The 19,784-nt window shown below is 28.9% G+C and overlaps 1 protein-coding gene across 1 annotated transcript; it reads right to left on the bottom strand.

Moving 5' to 3' along the window:
• Nucleotides 1-4,108: 4,108 nt before the first annotated feature.
• LOC136075366 (uncharacterized) lies at nt 4,109-11,083 on the bottom strand. Its single transcript, XM_065788315.1, has 7 exons — nt 8,631-11,083; nt 8,343-8,436; nt 7,717-7,911; nt 6,445-6,579; nt 5,847-6,087; nt 5,466-5,625; nt 4,109-5,147 (listed from the first exon to the last, which is right to left on the bottom strand). Exon 1 carries the CDS (start codon nt 11,081-11,083, stop codon nt 9,626-9,628), a length of 1,458 nt encoding a protein of 485 aa, XP_065644387.1. The 3' UTR covers nt 4,109-5,147; nt 5,466-5,625; nt 5,847-6,087; nt 6,445-6,579; nt 7,717-7,911; nt 8,343-8,436; nt 8,631-9,625.
• Nucleotides 11,084-19,784: the final 8,701 nt, after the last annotated feature.

Here is a 19,784-nt window from a genome sequence, read left to right as displayed (position 1 = left end):
ACTCATTTTTCGGGATTCATTCTTGTAACCTAAACGATCCCCACCACGGAATTTAGTGGTACATCCGCAATTTTCATCATGACGTTTAATTACACCATTCAGGCGGTTTCTAAAGATTGAATGAATAAGTTTTAGAAAGGCACTTTGACAAACACAATTTGTTTTAATGAAATAGTTAGTCAAGTTAGACTTGTTAAACCCCCTTTGCCAAAATCTCGTCCGCATTTGTTTGGCACTGGTTACTTTGACACTTGGTAAATGTGGTGTCCTGCTGCGACTTATTATTGTTTTGAAAAACTCACGACTGAATGACAAAACATCATCATCATCATCATTTATGGCAAACAAGTGAACATCCAAAAACAGAGCATTTCTTGGCATTCTGACCCTCGGGAGTAGATTATTCTTTGGTCACTTATTGACTTCTTGTTTATGTTTACATGTCAATGTTACATGAATCAAATTCTCATTCACGTTCACTTGGTGCTTACAAAATAATACATTTTAGTAAAGTACTATAAAATAAAATTTAATTAAAACGTTTTTATAATCAGGTTAGCGTAATTTTTATATTTTTATAATCATGGTAAGGTTAAAAGTGGTAATGGTTTGATTAAAGTAAGTTACTACTGCTTGCTTAGAATTAGTTTAAGGTTTGGTTAGGGTTACATCAGGATTTGCTTGCCATGTTTGGATTTGATTAGGGTTATGTTACAGTAGTTTTATCCCTGAGCAGTTTACTGTTAAGTCTCAGATGCAATAATTAAAAAGGGGAGCGAGGAGGTGGGGAGGGAAGAACTTTGCAAACAATTTAGTCATAGCTCTCTGCCGCATTGCATTTCTCGGCTCTAAAAACTGCAAAGGCTCGCACTCTGCGTTTTTATACTGTGAAGTTTATAGTAATGTTAATTATTTAGATTAGATTGACGTCCATGGTAGGATATAAGCACCTTGCAAATTAGGGCGAGGTAGCCCAGAGCAAAATTATCAAGGGGCGAAAATCTATTTGAATGAAATGACCAAGGGGCGGACAGACCCTGAAACTTTACAATGCTATAAACAAGATTAGTGTAATATACTATTAATTTTATATCATAATAAGTTGCATACCTTCTCAATTTCGCTTTTAACTGATTTCCACCAATACTTTTCCGAGTTCTAGACCCCTGATTAGCCACAAATACTTCCACACCCTCATTATCAACATCATATCAGCATTTGCAACGTTTGCCGCCATTTTAAAAGTTGTTATCGTTGACTGTGTTATTATATTTAGCAAACTGACGTAATAGTAATTCGCTTTGTTTTTTCAATACTAGTTCAATACTCGTTAGCACTCTGTCTGGTTTTGCATATTTAAAAATAGATTCGAGGAAAGGACTTGTCTGATTATGCAGAAATCAACAGTTTTCATCACGCTTTATCTTAAGGTCCAGTCTGATTATGAACGTCTGACCTATTTAAAGGCGCGTAGAACATGCCCACAATGCTTGGGGCACTAAATACACGTAAAATGTTAGAAGTGGACTTGTCTGGTTTTGCAGGTTCACTTCTCATATACTGTTAAGATGAGCACTGTTATGTTGTTAGTTAAAAAATTTTTTTGAGAACAAATTAAAAAAAGTACGAAATTGTTTTATTTATTAACATACACTAATAACTAACTTTTAGTTATTAGTATATGCTAATTACTGACTTTTCGTTGTTAGCATATTATATACGTTGTTAGCAAATTTTTTCGATAACAAATTAGTTAAACTACAAAATTGTTTTATTTATTAACATACACTAATAACTAACTTTTAGTTATTAGTATATGCTAATTATTGACCTTTCGTTGTTAGCATATTATATACGTCGTTAGCAAATTTTTTCGAGAACAAATTAGTTAAAGTACGAAATTGTTTTATTTATTAACATACACTAATAACTAACTTTTAGTTATTAGTATATGCTAATTACTGACTTTTCGTTGTTAGCATATGTTAATAAACAAAACTATAAAGTACTTAAACTAATTTCTACTCGAAAAAATTTTTAACTAATATAATAAAAGTGCTCATCTCAACATTAAATGTAATATATAACATTTAATATATAACACAACAAATTACTTAAACAAGTCAATTCCATTCGTTCTTTATTATTTTTATTACGAAATCTTTTTATTGTATTTTCTTTCTTCTATTAAGATTTTTATTTTTTTTTATTTATAAAAACTGTAAAATGAATTATTAAAAAGTTGTAATAAAGAACAAAAAAAACAAAAAAAAACAAAAAAAAAAAATCTTAAATGACCATACGACCAAAAGATCTTATAAGATTGTTCTGTAATTATTCGACCTTACTAACTTCCACTCATATTTTCGTGATAGCATATTTTAACTCTACGCAAAAATATGAGTGTAGTTTAGTAGGGTTGGAATAATTACAAAATAATCTTACTAAGAAATTAACTTACAAATCTTATTAATGTCTTACATTTCTTACAAATTTGTCCACTATGTTTTGCTGCTTAGTTAAGCTCATATTTGTTAAAAAGGTTAGGTTAAACACGAAGCAAGATAGAAATCGTTCAAAGCAAATTAAAAACTGTAAATGAAAATTTATTTTCAATTTTGATCCATTTTTTTAAACTGTAAAACGTTTAAATTATTAGCATTTTCTAAACTTTATATTGCCGTATTTTTTTAGCACAATTTTTTATGCTAATAAATACGATTATTTGTTATAAATTAATTTATAAAACATAATTGTGTTTATAACACATAAACACGATTATCTGTGATAAATTAATTTAAAAAAAAATTGACATTAGTTTATAAACATAATCGTATTTATATTAAAGTTATTTTGTTCAAACTTTAATTACCTTTAATTACGGAGTTATTGCTTGTCTTTTTTGAGGACGTTATTGCTAGTCTTTTTTGAGGAATTTTTTGTTCTAATCTTCAAACCACATATTGCGTGCTTGAATTTAAAGGCTCATTTTGAAACAAAACTTTTTTTTTATAAATTCCTATTTATTCCTATATTATTTTAATTTGAAAGATAATTGATTGAAATAAGCATAAATGTATCGTTGTGTAAGCGAGGTTTGTTTGTTCTGTATCGAATTAAAAAATTCAAATAATTTATTAAAGAAAATAATAAACTCATTTTAAAACAAAGAAATTTTTGTTTTAAAATGACCCTGCCAGCATTTTATATGGGACCTATATGGGTCCTTTATAGGCTTGTACATGGGCCCCACATGGGGTGCCCATCTGGGGCCCATGCAAAAGTGTCCGCGGGGCGCAGATGCGCCCGATATGGGCTACCCCAGTGGGCAGCCCATGTAGGGCCCATATGTCGTCCCCAAACACTTCGCACGGGTCCCAGATGGGCAACCCAAGTGGGGCCTATATAGTTTTTTGAAAACTTTGTACGAATTTAGGATAGCTTATATGGCATATTAAATATCAAAATTTTATAATTATTACATTAGATTGTGTATACGTATGTATACAGCTATAGCCACCATAGGAAAATAAGCATCATATTAGTAATACCAGGTGATACATAATGCTTACAGGCAGAGCAAGTCATTAAAGTTAGCTGCATGTTATAACAATATATATGCAGGTAATACAATTGCAGAAACAAAACTTGTGTTGTACTGTTACATTTTGAAATAAAGCATTTATAGTGGGAAAACAGTAAATAATTTGACTAAATAGTTTTTTTATGCATTTACTCAACCAAGTTTGCTTCATATAAACATTATATTATAGCTAGATTATACAGAAGATCCAGAAATATGACATGTATCCTAAAAATAAAACTGGTTAATCACACGAGTACATAAAAAATTTTTGACCTTTTTAATTAAACACATATTTTAAAGTTTTTTATTACTCAATAATGGCATCGTGGATACTTCTCGATGACATTACAAAGTTACTGAAAGCAAGATAAAACTGTAATTATGTACAATGCAGCAAATACATCGAAGCACCATAAATAATGAAATAAGACTGCAAGTTTAATAGAAAGCATAATATTTGTTCACCAAATAGTAAACTCAAAAAACTCGAATGCATTTAGCACCACAATATACTAAATCAAGTTTGCATCATATATAACAATATATTACAGCTAGATTATGCATAAAATCCAGAAATATTACAACTAACAAGTACTCTAAAAACAAAAGTTGTTAATTACACGAGTACATAAAAAATGTTGTACTATTGACTTTGTTTATGAATTTACAGAATGAAACACATACCCTTATATATAATATTTTACAGCTCAATAATGGCATCGTGGATACTTCTCGATGACTTTATAAAGTTATTGAAAACATGATAAAACTATAATTATGTACAATGCAGCAAGTACATTGAAGCACCAAAAATAATGAAATAAGACTGTATATATAAAGTAACAGTCCAGCCAATTTCAAGTTGATGTTATTTTATAGTGTTCGCTTTAATAAGCATTATTGGAAACTCATTTTTTGTTTATTAACTGCTCGTAGGTGAAAAAATGTATTTTTCTAACGTAAAACCTAATTAATATTCTGGTTTAGTGACGTCACTAAACCAGAATATCAAGTATAGGACAGCGTAAATGCTTTGCTATGCAACATGCATTGGTTCGTTTTCGTCTTTGCACGTGTTATTGACATCACGGCTTAGAATACTAGCTATTGTTGTGCACTCGTTGGCTACAGATTTATTTATAATTTGCAATTTTCAACAAAGTAGTTCCTTAAAAATATAACTTTAGAAAAAACAAATAACAGATAATCAAAATAATTTTATAGACACAATTCTAATAAAATGACACTCAACTTAAAATTGGCTGGACTGTCACTTTAATGCTCAATACAATTTGTATCTATTACTCGTAAAGAAAGCATAATAATTGTTCATAATGAACATTGAACAATAAAACGAAATAATAGTATATATCTGCATGTGCACGTAATAAGATCAAGTGCTAATCTGCATCAACACTATTTGTTTTCTTTTGTTTTTCTCTCTTATCTCTTTCTGTGCGACCACCGTCCCGGTCTCTGGCACCTCCCAACCATTTTCCCACTTGTTGTTCAACATCTTTTCGGTTACAGTCCCTTGTGCAAGCACTTTTCTTGATGGCTTCTAACATTAATAATAAAACAAATAATTAAAATGTAAACAGCAAAAATTAATAATAAAATAAAAATATTACATTCATGTTCAACAACCAAATAATAAAAATAAATTATTATTTTTATTATTTGGTTGTTGAACATAAATGTAATATTTTCATTTTATTATATGAATATTAACTTTGGCAATTATTATTTATTTAAAGTGTAAAATAAGAATTCAAATTCTGACATTTAACTGATATTCTAATTCAATAACAAAGCTTAAGAATGTAACATCAGTTAGAAGCAAGTATAACTACATTGATGTATCAAAACCCCAACTCACTGTAAATGACGGTGAAAATTTCTGATGTGCTGAACGATCTTTTGCCTTTAGTTCCCTGCATGTTAAACAAGATAGCCAAGTTTTTTACCATGAGGAATTTCATAATCCTTTTTGTTGTTTCCCAAATATCACGCCCACCCAAATCACTCAAATAGCCAATCTATGCACAATATGAAATATATTGGGCAATATTTTTTATGTAAAAAAAAACAAACAAATTGTTAATTATAAACAAAATCTACATAACTAGCAATAACTGTAAAACATCCTTTCAATACATTGGATGGACAAATTTTAATATTAAATATATTCAGAATTGATTTAATGCAAAAAATTTCAAGCATTTTTTTTTAAATATTTAAAAAAAATTTCTTAACTTACTAATGCATTAGCAAAGTCATTATTTTTCAGCCGTTCATTGATATTTTTCATTGATTGCATTGGAAAGACTACATCATCGGGAAGCTCTGTCTTATCTGCACTCTTGTTGTAATGTTGCAGCAATATTTGCAGCATGTTGGTCTGAATGCGTTGAGTCTCCTGAATTTCCTTTTTTGCTTCATCTCCTCCATTGACGTTAAAATTCGTAATATTAAGGAGTCAGTAGTTGCCGATTTTGCTGCTATATTAGAAAAAAAAGCATAATAGTAATGAATTCGTAAATTTTGTCTTACATATAGATACACTGCTAAATGGAAAAACAAAACAAAAACTTAAATGCTAAAATTGAACAATGTTCTGACGCTTCTGGGTCAGTATATTCTTTTGGTGCCCCATCGGTGTAGTTTGGTTTGATAGTAGTGGTGATGTTTGGTCTGCATGAACTATTCTTCGCAATACATCACCAGAAGCTGTTCATAAACAATAATATTATATAATCAAAACTATACATCTTAACATTAAAGTTGTATGCCATAACAATTACTTTTTTAGGCATTAGTAAAAATAAAATGTAATTGAAACTGTAAAATAAACATACACTTAACATGTTCACTTTGCTGCGATAAAACTGATTCCTCTGATTCAGTTTGTTTATTTGCATTTTCTGAAACTGTGTCTCCTACTTCAGTTCTTTCATTTGCATTCTCTGAACGTGTATCCATTGCAATGCATCCTAAAGAATATACTATCTTTCACTAACAATATAACTAATTAACTAATGCATATAACGGCTGTTATCAAATTGTAAACAATAATTTCATAAATGGTAACACGCTTAAAGAGGTAGTCTAGAAAATTTTAAATTTCAGTGAAGTAAAACTATTTAAGTGTTACATTAATGTAATGTAATTTAACACAGAAATAATTATTCCATGCTTTATATAAGGTTACTTTCTATATATATATATATATATATGTTTGTGTGCCACAAAATTTGAAATCAATTTTTGAAAGCTTTTTATCAACCAATTTTGCTCAAATTTTGCACACTTAATCATTTTCAATGACAATACAAGGAAATGGAAAAATTTGACCAAAAAAAGTTAATTAAGTTAACAAAAATTTAATTTGCATTTCCCCATACATTTTATTTATTTGATATGAATTGCGTATTACGTCACAAAAATCATTGATTTGCAAATTATTTGCAGTTTCGAAGACATTAAAGCGCAGCGATTCAAAACCTATTGTTTTAAGTTATTAAGTAATAAGTCTTAAGTTATTAAGTTAAAAAACAAAAATTTAGTAAAAACAGTAGTTTTTAAATTTAAAAAAAAAAAAAACAGTAATTTTTCCTTCTACAAAAGATAACAAAAAAAAAATTTCTAGGCCCAATAGAATTCTGCTTGCATAAAGCATGGATTTGAAAAAAGAATTTTTTTTTGATTTACTAGTTTCTTTTAGTGTCATCACCAGACCAGATCGATAATAATCATTTCAAAGTTTGGTTATAAATATTATCTTTTGGATGACCTTGAATTAAAAAGTAGTCGTTAAAAAAGCCATTATCTTGTTTTCGTTAGCATATTTTTGCATATTCAATATGTGTGTGTGTATATATATATATATATATATATATATATATATATATATATATATATATATATATATATATATATATATATATATATATATATATATATATATATATAGCATAATTAAAATTATAAATGTCTGGATTAGCCATTCAAAATTACAAATTATGCCAAAGTAAAATGTTACATCAATATATTAATTAATATTCAGTAACTTCAACAATGCAGAATTTACGTACACTCTTGTTATGAGAAATTTAATTAACAAAACTGACCTTGTGAGGTTTGGTGTGGCTGCATGGATAATTCAGCAGCAGATATATGTCTTACTAAATTCAGTGGGGGGTGCTGGAGGTAAAAATTCAGTTTGCCGGTCAGATAATTTATGACATTTCTTCTGTTTTTTTGATGTCATTATTGAACTTGTATCACTATCACTGTTAGTATCATCTGCCGGTGCAATAATTTTTCTAAAAAGTACAAAGTGTTTGTGAAAAAATGAGTACAGAAACTTGATACAAAGCTAGTTTAGTGATCAAATCAATTCTGCTATAGTTTTACTAATTTGGTTAACAAACCTTTTGCCTTGTCAGTTATTTTATAATTGCTCTAATATATAATTTATACAACACTTGAAACATGCCGACTGTCTCGATACCATGCGAATTGCAATATATAATTACATTAACCTTTACCACTGACCTATGGTAGTAACACGTTTGTAGGTATTATACTATACAGTACATAAGAAATAAACTTTAAAAAAGTAAGTCAATTTAGTTTAGACTCTGAATTTATCATTGTTTGCTCTGTAAAATATTACTTCAATTAGTTAAATTGTAAATTTTATGTGAAATACATCGCAAGATTTCTTTTATATAATATGAATGCAGAAATGTACCTTTTACGTCTTTTACCATCTTCTTCTCGATCTGTCTGCAAATCAGACGAATATTCAGCTACTTTGCATTTTTCCACCGCTCTCTGATACGTAACTAAAATTATTGTAAAGTATACCATGCATGCGTTTTATTTCTATAAAATTTTATATTTATATTATTATATAATTAATTTAAATGCAATTTATAAAAAAGTACAAAAAATTTGTATCACTTCGAAAAATTATTCTGTATTACACATTTCATTAATAAACTATATATACAATATTACTACATTCAGTTTTGTAAACCTGCTTTTCCAAGTGTTCTAATTTTGTACTTATTCCAATTCTTATTGAGATCAGCACTGGTCTGCTTCGAAACCTTATGTTTTGCCTCAGTGTCGGGCCAGAAACACTCATCTTCTTCTGCAGAAGTAAACCATTCTACTGGAATGATGTCTACTGTTCCGTAAGTTATGAATTCAACAACTGCAAACATTTCCTACTAAAAAAGTTTAGTTCAATTCACACAGCTGTACCAATTATGTTGTTGCAAAGTTTATTAATTAATAAAAATTGTCTTAATATTAAAAACTATTATTTGCTATGCAACAATGGTACTTCAATATTGCCATCTTCAAATGGCAATAAAATATGTTTTTGGTTCAAATCCTTTATAGATATATAACTTAGTTTCTTTGATAATCTTCTCACTTTATAAATTCCTAAACTTGATGATGACAAAGGATATGTAAAAAAGGGGACAGCTTCCAAAAAGTTTTCATATACAATTACTGTATCATAATTTGATGACTTCAATATATTTCGCACAAGGACAATGTCTTCATGAATTTTAAAACAATTATTTCCAGGTGAAACCGTAATAAACAAACTAGCTCCTTTATATTGACCATACTGTTCGTAAGTATTTCGTGGAAGATTTTCAGGCAATGGACCTAAGTAGTGCTGATGTAAATGTTTACAAATTTCCTTGTTTTCTTTAATTTTACAACATCTTTTTTTTTTCAGCACATCGACAAAGTATTTGGCTAATAGGATTTTGTGGGCGTCTAACCAGTTTTTTCAATTGCCCTAAATAATTTTCAAAAGGAAATGCTGCCACATTATCCAAACTGCCATACTTCCTACAGTCATTTACTACATGAATAATTGAATGTACATTATATACAAGTTCATGCGACCCATATATAATTTCAAAAAAAACCTGCTAATAACTTTTGTTTTTCACAAAAGTTATTAGCAGGTTTTCAACATAATCACAAAACTTATTACACAACTTTGGATTAAGTAAAAATGTCATAGAAAGCGCTTAACAGTAAGAAATTACGATAAACATTATCAGAAACCAACTTAAATAAAATAGTAGGTCCAGTATATAATAAAAATTGGCGCAATTCTGTTGCCCTCCATTGTTGGTACTCATTCAGTGATCTTGGACGTCTCGCAAACTCTTTAGGAAAATATTTTTTAAGTGATATAAGCTTTTCAGATATTTTATTAACTGTGTTAGCAGACAATCTATTTTTTAAATCGCCCTTGATCCATAAAGATATGATCCGCCTAACTATTCCCAAGCATACAAGGTGCATGTAATCAAGAGGACATTGTGTAACAAGTCCTACTGGCAATTCAGTTAACGGTGAAAGTGCGATATGGTGATCTTCATCTTTTTGCACGATAAAGTCCGCATCAGTACGTAGTGTTGAATTTGTATCGGGAAATGTCATTCTATATTTCAAATGGACCCCTTCTTGTATACAGCGTTCACAGCCATTGTAACCGCAATGTCCTTTTATACATTTAATAAAAGCTCTAGCTGGGGCGTCACAAATTATTGCATTTATAAATATGTCATATCGTTTTTCACGGTATTCTAAACCTTCCGACAGAGACTTCATTTCTAAAATAAAATCATTTAAATATTCCTCTACTGATGTTGGCTTTGTCTTGCCTGTATAAAGTCCAATAATAAAAACTTGTTTTTTAGGTAATTCATTTACATATCCGAGTATTGGCCAAAGTTGCATATTTGAACTATGAAAAAGTGGAATACCGTCAACATTTATATTTAAAGATAGTGCAGAAATGTCTGATAATGTCGATTCATTTAATTGCGATAATGCACTCAATAAGGCAGTTTTTACTCCAACATAATAGTATGATCCACCAGCTCTGGCGATGATATTAGAAACCTTCTTAGGTGTTTCCATCAAAGTGCGTTCATCTTTAGGAACATTTAAACCTGCCAACCATAGAATATGCAATAGAGCTGTTACTGCAGTAGTAGAAATATTATGTGTAACTACCCACGTAGCTAGCTGATCACGAATATCACATTTACAAACATTCTCTTCATCATTGCTACTGCCTACGAACTTGTCAGAATATTCACTGAAATTGGATTCATTGTCGCTATAGTTTCCATCAGTAAGATTATACGTAATTGCTTCACTATTAAATAATTGGCTTTTACTTTCAACATCGTATTGCAATGATACATCTGAAAGATTATTATCTATCTTTTTGGAATTTTCATCAATTTCATTTTCATCCAATATGCAAGAACGTATTTCTACATCTCCACTGGTCATTATATTATTAACTGATTCATAACACAGACCTAAGTCATTGTTGATGTCGGGCTCTTTATTACGTTCATTCACACTCTTCAGTAACTCATCCACTGCCCTTCTCACTCGCCTCCTTTTTGTTCCTTGACAACATTCAAAATTTTTGGCCATATTCTATAAATATTTAACTTAGATAATAAAAAATTTATCGCAGTAAAATGTGAATTCACAAATAAAATATATTATTAAAAATTTTATGACAGCATAACCAACATATTATATGATCGATGGCATCTCGGAAAATTGTTGAAAGCTTAAATTGAAATTATTTAAAGATACCGGATAATTAACTTAATGCATTATATTACTAACCACTAACCAATAAATTAAAGCCTAATAATTACATCAGTACAAGTACTAGTAAGTTATTTTCTGTCCTTTTATCGTAAAATAATATATTATACAAGCAATGACGTTTAAAACAAATTGATCAGTTTCTTATAAAACATATGTATAGTAAATATACTATTTTCAAAACAAAACATTAGTACTTACTAAATGTTCGCTGTTTTTTTCAAAATAATTTGATAATTAATATTTCACTATAACTATAGCGTAGCAAATTGGTGCAATTAACAAATTCCCGATGCATAATATACTAATTCATAATCTAGCTGCCTTGGATGAACTGAACACTCGAAATTAAAACAAGTTTTAAATGCTATTTTATTATATTCCAATCAAAATAAATGACGGAATACGAAAATTATATAATAATAATAGTAAATAATGAGTTCCGTAATTTTAATAATTTGCCCATATGAGACCCATATAAAATCATATGACAAGCCCACATCAAGCCCATGCCCGGATGCCCACGCAATCCCGGGATACAACCCATCTGGGCATGCTGGCCGGGGAGCCTGTAAAAAAATAAATATATAATTCAAAAATTTAAGGGATGAATTTATTTTGTCTATCATCGAGAAGGAAGAGGTCACTTATTCAACTGATAAAAAGATTTGTCGATTCAGTTTAAACATAAATTCCCATCCTCCTAAAATTTTCAAAAGTTGCAAAACAAACCTAATTATGTCTATTAGTAAAGCTGTATAGAATTTTTACTTAAACGGTTGTTATCAAGTTAAAAAACTGGACCAGAACAAAAAATTGAAAACTGCTCTTCTTTTATTTGCTGCTTAAATTTTTGTATTATTTGTTTTTTATAACGTTTTAACTAAAAATATTTATTAATTAATAAAAAATAAACAAAAACAAAGTAACTGAAATAAATATTTATTAGAATGTCTCTCGGACATCTGCAAAAAACGTCTCTAAAACGTCTTGAAAAGACATGGTTCGGACGCCTGGAATATACCTCTTTCATTCTTTCACTTAAAGACGTCTATTTCTTTGAGACCAACTAAGGAAGTGTTATGGGCATAATATAAGAGGCCTTATGGACGTCCTTAGGACATCAGTGTTCCCGCTGGAAAGTCATAAAAAGGTTTAAATACCATCTTTGCGAAGGTGGGATTTATGAGCTTACAGAACAAACAAAGCTTTTTAAGTTCTAATACAACTCGTATCAGAACTTAAACAGCTTTTAAGTTCTGATACAACTATAAGCATTCATATTATTTGATTACTGTGGCTATAGTTTAAATACTGTGTTTACAAAGTAGCTACTATGAATAACTACGATAAGTATCGTTTAAATTCTGTATTTAACCGTATCAGTTTACTACAATTACCACGGTTTAAGTTACGCACAAATGATGACAGGGGTGTTCCCGGTAAACATAAGACGTCTTAAGACTGTCTTATTCAGGTTTTTAAATAGTCTTGTCTTTGAATGATGTTTTTAAGACGTTTTTAAGACGTTTTTTAAAAGACTGTATCGTCGTAAAAAATGCGCGTCTTCTCAAGACGTCTAAAGACGTCTTTATTTTTTAAATAATTTCAGCAAACAAAAGACAACTAAAAGACGTCTTAAAGACATTATTAAAAAACCTTTAATTTCGGCGTGCATAAATTTCGCGTCTTTTAAAGATGTGAAATTTTTCATACGAAGTTTTATCTCGACCAATATTATTTCTCTAAACCATTCTAACAATATTCTAGCAAAAAGTTTTATATAGGTATCATTATGGAAACTGAAAATCGAAATAAGCGTCGTCGCTTGAATAAAAGTTGAATTTTATTATGACATTTGAAGATGAAAGTATTGATGTTAGTACATCGAATTTGAATCCTAAATTTAATGCTTCTCAGGCTGAGCCTGAAAATTCTTGTAAAGCTCAAAATAATGTTTTTAAAGAATGCAGAGAAAAGAACAAGTCTTCGAGTTGTAATTATGAAAAATTTGAATGCTGTAATGCAGCACCACTATTGACAACAGAAACATTATCAGAAGATTTAACAATGTGGTCTTTGAAAAGCAAAATTTCTCACAACCAATTAAACGAGCATTTGAATATTGTTAAAAACATGGTCATTCATAGTTACCAAAAGACGCAAGAACCCTTTTAAAACCTTCTTACTCCTTTAGCTAAACTTAAAACATCTTCTGTTTCTGATTTTATATTGGATTATGTGCACATGGTTTGTCTTGGTGTAGTAAAACGCATACTTAATTTTTTAAAGTCTGGTCCAAAACATTGTAGACTTTCAAATGCCTAATTAAAAAAATTATCTGATAACCTATTAAGCTTACGTGGTGTTATGCTATCTGAATTTGCTCTACAACAACGTTCCCTTTTAGAATTAGATCAATGGAAAGCAGTAGAGTTCAGACAATTCATCTTATACACTGGTACCTTAGTTTTAAAGGGTGTTGTTAGCAAAGATATTTATAACCATTTTCTAACATTGCATGTTGCAATGGTGATTCTCTTAAATGAAGAGAGTGAATTTAGGAAACATTATCTTGCTTTTGCTTGGCAACTAATTAATTATTTTGTTATCAGTTCAAAACATTTATATACAAATTCATTCTGTGATTATAATGTTCACTGTTTACTTCACAGTTGTGATGACGTTGTTATATTTAACTGTTCACTAAATGACATATCTTGTTATCCGTTCGAAAATTATATGCAGACATTAAAGAAAACAGTTAAAAACTCAAAGAATCCGGTTGTTCAAATAGCCAAGAAATATAAAAGTATACAATCTTTGTTAAATACAAAATCTCGAAAACTAAAAGTTTCAGTGAAGCTGAATAATTCATGTTTTACATTAAAGAAAATCAAATTTGTTTTGTTGAAGAAAAATTACATCTTGATTTTATAAATGTAGAATTTTTAGACTTGATTTACAAAAAAATGTATATACACATCCTATTCAGTATAAAACCTTTCAAATTTTTTTCATACCAAGTATTAATGAAATTAGAGCAAAAGTGGTTGAGTTAAAAATAGAAAGTTTTTCCGAAAGGTTGTTGTACTACATTGGAAGGAAGGTCTTGCATGCTTTCCTTTATTGGATGAAATAGATCATTTGTTGAAAGGTTTTTAAATTCAAATATCTTTTAATGAAATATTTTTTATTTATTATGTTTTTCTAATTTGCATCGTGTATCTAAAGTAAAAATTCAAATAAGAAAAAAATGTACTAACAATAATAAAGTGACAAAAATTTAGTTTTAAATATAATAATAAATATAAAAATAATATAAATATTTTAAATATAATAATAAAGTACCAAAAATAATAAAGTACCAAAGATTTGTTGCAGGTTAAAATAATAACTTTTTATTATTTATATATATAACTTTTTTGTTTGTTTTAGTTTTACCTCATACATCAGAAACAAACAAAAAGCTTCAGAAAACAGAGATACAAGAAAAAACCATTCTTCGACCCGAGAAGTTACTTAAAAATAAATTTCCTATGGAAGTTGGAAGAAAGATCTTTACCATTTACTTAATTTTTTATTTGGAGTAAGTAAAATGTGGATAATGTTTGTACTCACATTTGGCTATTTTTTAGGTAAAGAAAAATAGTTGTTGATAATTTTAAAATTGTATTGATAAATGTATTGCACTCTACATATTTCATTTTTTATTTTCTTCACATAGTTTAGAATTCCAGCACATGATGTTCACGATGGTTTCAAAGGTTCTTGAAAACCAGAAGCTCATTTTAGCTATAAATAAACAACCCCATAGTAATTTTGCAATCAAATGAAATTAGACACTACTGCAGAGTATGAGGATTTTAGCAAAAGTTTAGAGGATGATTGTGTTCGACTTGATTTGGTAAATCTTTATCCATGTATAAAACTTAATCTATATATTTAATAGTGAAAATAGTTATTTTTGTATAATTATTAAGCTAAACTTTTATTTAGGTTAAACAGCTCAGTTTTTTATGCGCCGAAGATTTTAAACAACTGACAAGGATAATCATCAATAGGTTTTTCTAGTATATTTTGTTTAGCAATCATTTTTCGTATTTGTTTGTGGTTAATATATTTTTTATGTATAGTAATTATGGAAATCAATAATTATGAATTGTTTAATATTTTCCATAAGTTTTATAATTTATTCGATGTTTTTAAATAATTTACAAATAAATGTTGACACAGTTCAACTTAAAAGGTTCTGGTGAAAAGATTGGTTTACTATCAACTAAACTATATTACTTAATAGAAGGTAATCTAAAATAAGTTTAAATTATTCAACTTTTTAGTTAAAAATCTATGTTAAGTTAAATTTATTTCCAATATATTTGATAAATATATCCTACAGTACACTTTTTTTGATTTTTAGAAGTTGTAAAAAGAAGTTTTGAAAAAGTTTTAAATGTTGAAATTAAACAGCAAATTGGACGGTATTGTAAAAATGCTCCTTCACGTCAAAAAACAAAATTAAAAAAAATTATTTTTTGTTGTTATATATTGTATATATTATTAAATGTTGTATAAATTGTTAAATAGAGGGATATTTGGTAACAATCCGACCAACTGTATTATATGTACCTTTTTAAACTATTTGCGTTTTTTTTTTCAAATAATTTTCTTTTTCTTCTTTAATAATGTTTCTAAAAAACATAGTATGAACTTGAACTTGCCTAATGGGGTTTTTAATGTTTTCAATACCCATTATAATCGGTAGTAGCATTTTAAATATACCATTACTTAATTATATTCAGTTTTCTTAAAATAAAGTTGAATAAATCTTTAGGCCGTTTTCAGTGGCGAATTAAGACTTTTTGGGGCCGGTAGCTATTTAAAAGTAGGAGACCCCGTTCCACTAACAACGACAAAAATGAGTAAAACAAAGACTTTCTTGAAAACGCTATCACTGATATTTATTTATATACAAATTTTATATTTATTTTATTGAATTAAGTTGAGTGATTTTTTTCTGCTTTTCTTCCCCGCAAAATCTGCAATCACTTCGCTGAAATCCAAAGTTTCTAATAATTTTGACTCAATAGTTAATCTTGCTATATTACTTAAACGACTATGGACCATTGTTGATCGGTGCATGTTCTTAACTTTTTTAAGACTAGAGAATGATCTCTCAGCCTCGCAATTTGTTATGGGAATAGTTAGAAACAAGCGATATGCTATATAAACATTTGGAAATACATCAATAATATCGGTTTCAACAATCCAATTTAAAACATGCAGAGGAATGTATTTTCAATGTATTTTCAGTCTCAGATTTATGTTTTTTATGCGAAAAAAACCCGGAGGCTGCAACTTTAATAATGTTACAAATTGTTCTATTTCAAATATGAAACTATCTTCTAAATCTTTTGAGTACACTTCTACAATTTTTTTCGCGCTAACTTGCAATTCCATGGTACTAATAGTTAACAGCTTCGATAAAAATCCAAATAACTTATTTACGTGGTTGTAACCATCACTTCTTATAATGTGTTACAAGTTTGTCAATAATGATAAAAAATGTATTCACTCGAAACTTGTCGGATACGCTTAAAGAATCAACTTGGTTTTTTCCGTTGCTCAATTTTTTAAAAACCTTTCTTTTTTTCTTATCCGAATAGTCTTTTTCAATAAACGAGCTAAGTTTTTTTGATTCATTCTCAAATCTCGTAAGTTCGTTTCAAAGTTGTTTCGTAAGTTTTTTACAAAGTCAATTAGTGAAAGTAACATACTGCTTGCTGTATGCAAATCTAATTCAACTTTTTGAAGAAATTTGCTAACTGCATTAAACCTCTTAAGTATGTGATGCCAAAGTACAGGCATGAATGCAAACTCTAGCTTAGTGATCTTATTTCATAAACACAAAGCTTCATGACGAGTATCAGATTTTTCTTCTGTATCCTCAGCTATATGACATAGCGCTGCATGAATCCCATCAAAATTTTCTACTAAACTTTTTGAAGCATCTGACCTACATGACCATCGTGTATCTGATAGGCGCTTGTGTGTAGCATGATTTCCTTTCAATAAATCCCATCTATGTGTTGAAGCTACAAAAAGTGAATACAAACTCTGGAGAACACCAAAATAGTTGATAGAATTGATGCACTCACTGACACTGCACTGCCCTACTAAGTTTAAAGAATGTCCAGCGCAGGGGATATAAAAAGCTAATTCACTCCGCTCTTTTAAACGTGCTTGTAATCCAGAATATTTACCAGACATATGGCTTGCATTATCGTATGTCTGTCCCCGCCAATTGGTTATATAATATCATATCTTTCCAGTAGATCTAACATGTCAGTAATCAAAGATTTACCGTCGTGGCTTTTAATTTGTAGAAAACAAAAAAATCGTTCATACACGTGGCCATTTAGATAATAACGAAATATCACAGAAAGTTGATCCACGTGAGAAAAATCAGGAGTTGAATCTACGATAATTCCCCAGTATTTTGCTTTTATATTTCGGTAATAATGTGCGTTAAAACCTTTTGAGACATAGTATCAATTAGCTCTTCACAAATAGTTTTAGACAAATAATTTACATTACCTTTGCCTTTATTTGCAAAAGTGTCAATGTGTTGCTTTAAAACTGGATCAAATTTAGTCAACAGTTCTAACATGTTTAAGTAATTTCCGTTATTTGACGATCCTATAACTTCATTATAGCCTCGAAATGCTAAACCTCTTCCGGCTAAAAAAACGAATAACCGCTACTATTCTATTTAAGATTGCAGACCAATAATTAAATTCCCATTTAATCTGCCTTACCATATACTCATTGACATGAGTATTTTCTTTTAAGAATTCTATCCACTTAATCATACATTGAATATGTTCCTTGCTGTTTTCGTGGCCAAAAATAGTTTGTTTAGCTTTTTTCCAATTGCAAAAGCCACTTTTGACAAATACGTTGTCGTAATCAGTTAAAAACAACTTGCAAACATAACAAAATACACATTCAGTAAACTCAGAAAACATTAACCATTTTCGGTCACACTTTTCGCCATTATTCATCACTTTTTGAAAATATTTAACCGAATAATATCTGTACTGGTTTTTGAACATCTGCTTCGAAGATTCGAAATTAGAGTCTTTATTTTGAAAAAAGCATACCTCTTGTTTAAATACTTCATACGTTCAATTTTCTTTAATTGTAATGGCCATAAAACAGGGTCTTCGCGTAGAATGGTATCTAGGAAAGAAAAATCATGATAAATAAGCCTAATAAAAAAATAAGTGACAATTTGTAGAATAAAAATATTAATTGCCTAAAAAGTAAATTGTTTGTTTAGCAGATGTTAGAGGTGTCATTAAAGATAGTAAAAATTCGATGACCTGAGTCAAGCTCATTATTATGCATTGTAGATTCAACACTTTCAACTTCTTGAATTTCATTTGAAGGACCTTGGCAGGCTACCTCATTTTCCGTGTTATTGTTTTCACCTTTTCTTTAATTGTTTTTATTATTATCTACAGTTTGTAAAAATTGCATATTAGTTTGGTTTGATGAAAAAAAATGTGTCATTTTCGGAAGTTTGGCTACCATTTCCTCTCTCCCTTTCTTCAATCTTCTTTTAGAAGCTCCACTTTCATATTTTCTTAGCATTTTAATTATAACAGTATAACCTGAAAAGTGTTAAACTTTTCTTTTTTTCTCTTTCACGAATTTAGCGCTTCAGCTATTAGCGTTTTTGTTGACAGTTATTTTATATTTGTGCTTTTGTTTTCAGCCAATTTAGTAAATTTAACTTTGGCGTTATAAAATTTAAAATTTATACGTTTTAACTTTTCTTTTGAAAAAATAAAATTAAAAAATAGCAAAAAATAAGAAATAAAAATATCAACTAAAATCTTTTAAAGTAAAAATTAAAAAAGATTAATTAGGGAGTAGAATTTCATCTTAGTAATAATAATAATATTAACATTATTACTACTACAAATATTAATTAGTATTTAATTTAAATACTAATTAATATTTGTAGTCAAAAGCAAAATCGATAAAAACTTTAATCTCTCCATATATAAAAAAAATATATTTACAATGATTTAACCAAAGCAACACTAGGTTGATAAATACAAACTTTAAAAATAAATTGAAAAAGCTTATCTGTACCACCTAGGTAAGTTCGGAAAAAGTCACGCATTTCGTCACTAGCCTTCGCATTTCGTCACTAGAAGCATTTGATTCAATTTTTCTTTGAATTTGTCTTTTTTGAGTTTTAAGTTTGTTAGATAGATTTTTATTCCATACTTTTGGTATTCTAATAGATATTACAAACTCAGTTGCAGCAAAAAACATATGGACTGAATACAAGTGCTATTTGAGTATCTCGTTAATTATCTATCAATAATTATGAATAACTACTATTTATTCTGAATAACGAGTAAAAATGTTAGGTGTCTATTAACTTTGAAAATAAAGTTAAAAGATGATGAATGTTTAGTTGGTAGACATTGAGAATATTTAG

Source organism: Hydra vulgaris, chromosome 01, assembly GCF_038396675.1.
Source record: "Hydra vulgaris chromosome 01, alternate assembly HydraT2T_AEP".
NCBI lineage: Eukaryota > Metazoa > Cnidaria > Hydrozoa > Anthoathecata > Hydridae > Hydra > Hydra vulgaris.
Note: the sequence above shows the minus strand (reverse complement) of the source record. Positions and strands in the feature narration are given on the sequence as shown.

Bases quoted from the DNA above. Each gene is read 5' to 3' on its own strand.
- LOC136075366 (XM_065788315.1), bottom strand. From the start codon at position 11,083: ATGGCCAAAAATTTTGAATGTTGTCAAGGAACAAAAAGGAGGCGAGTG.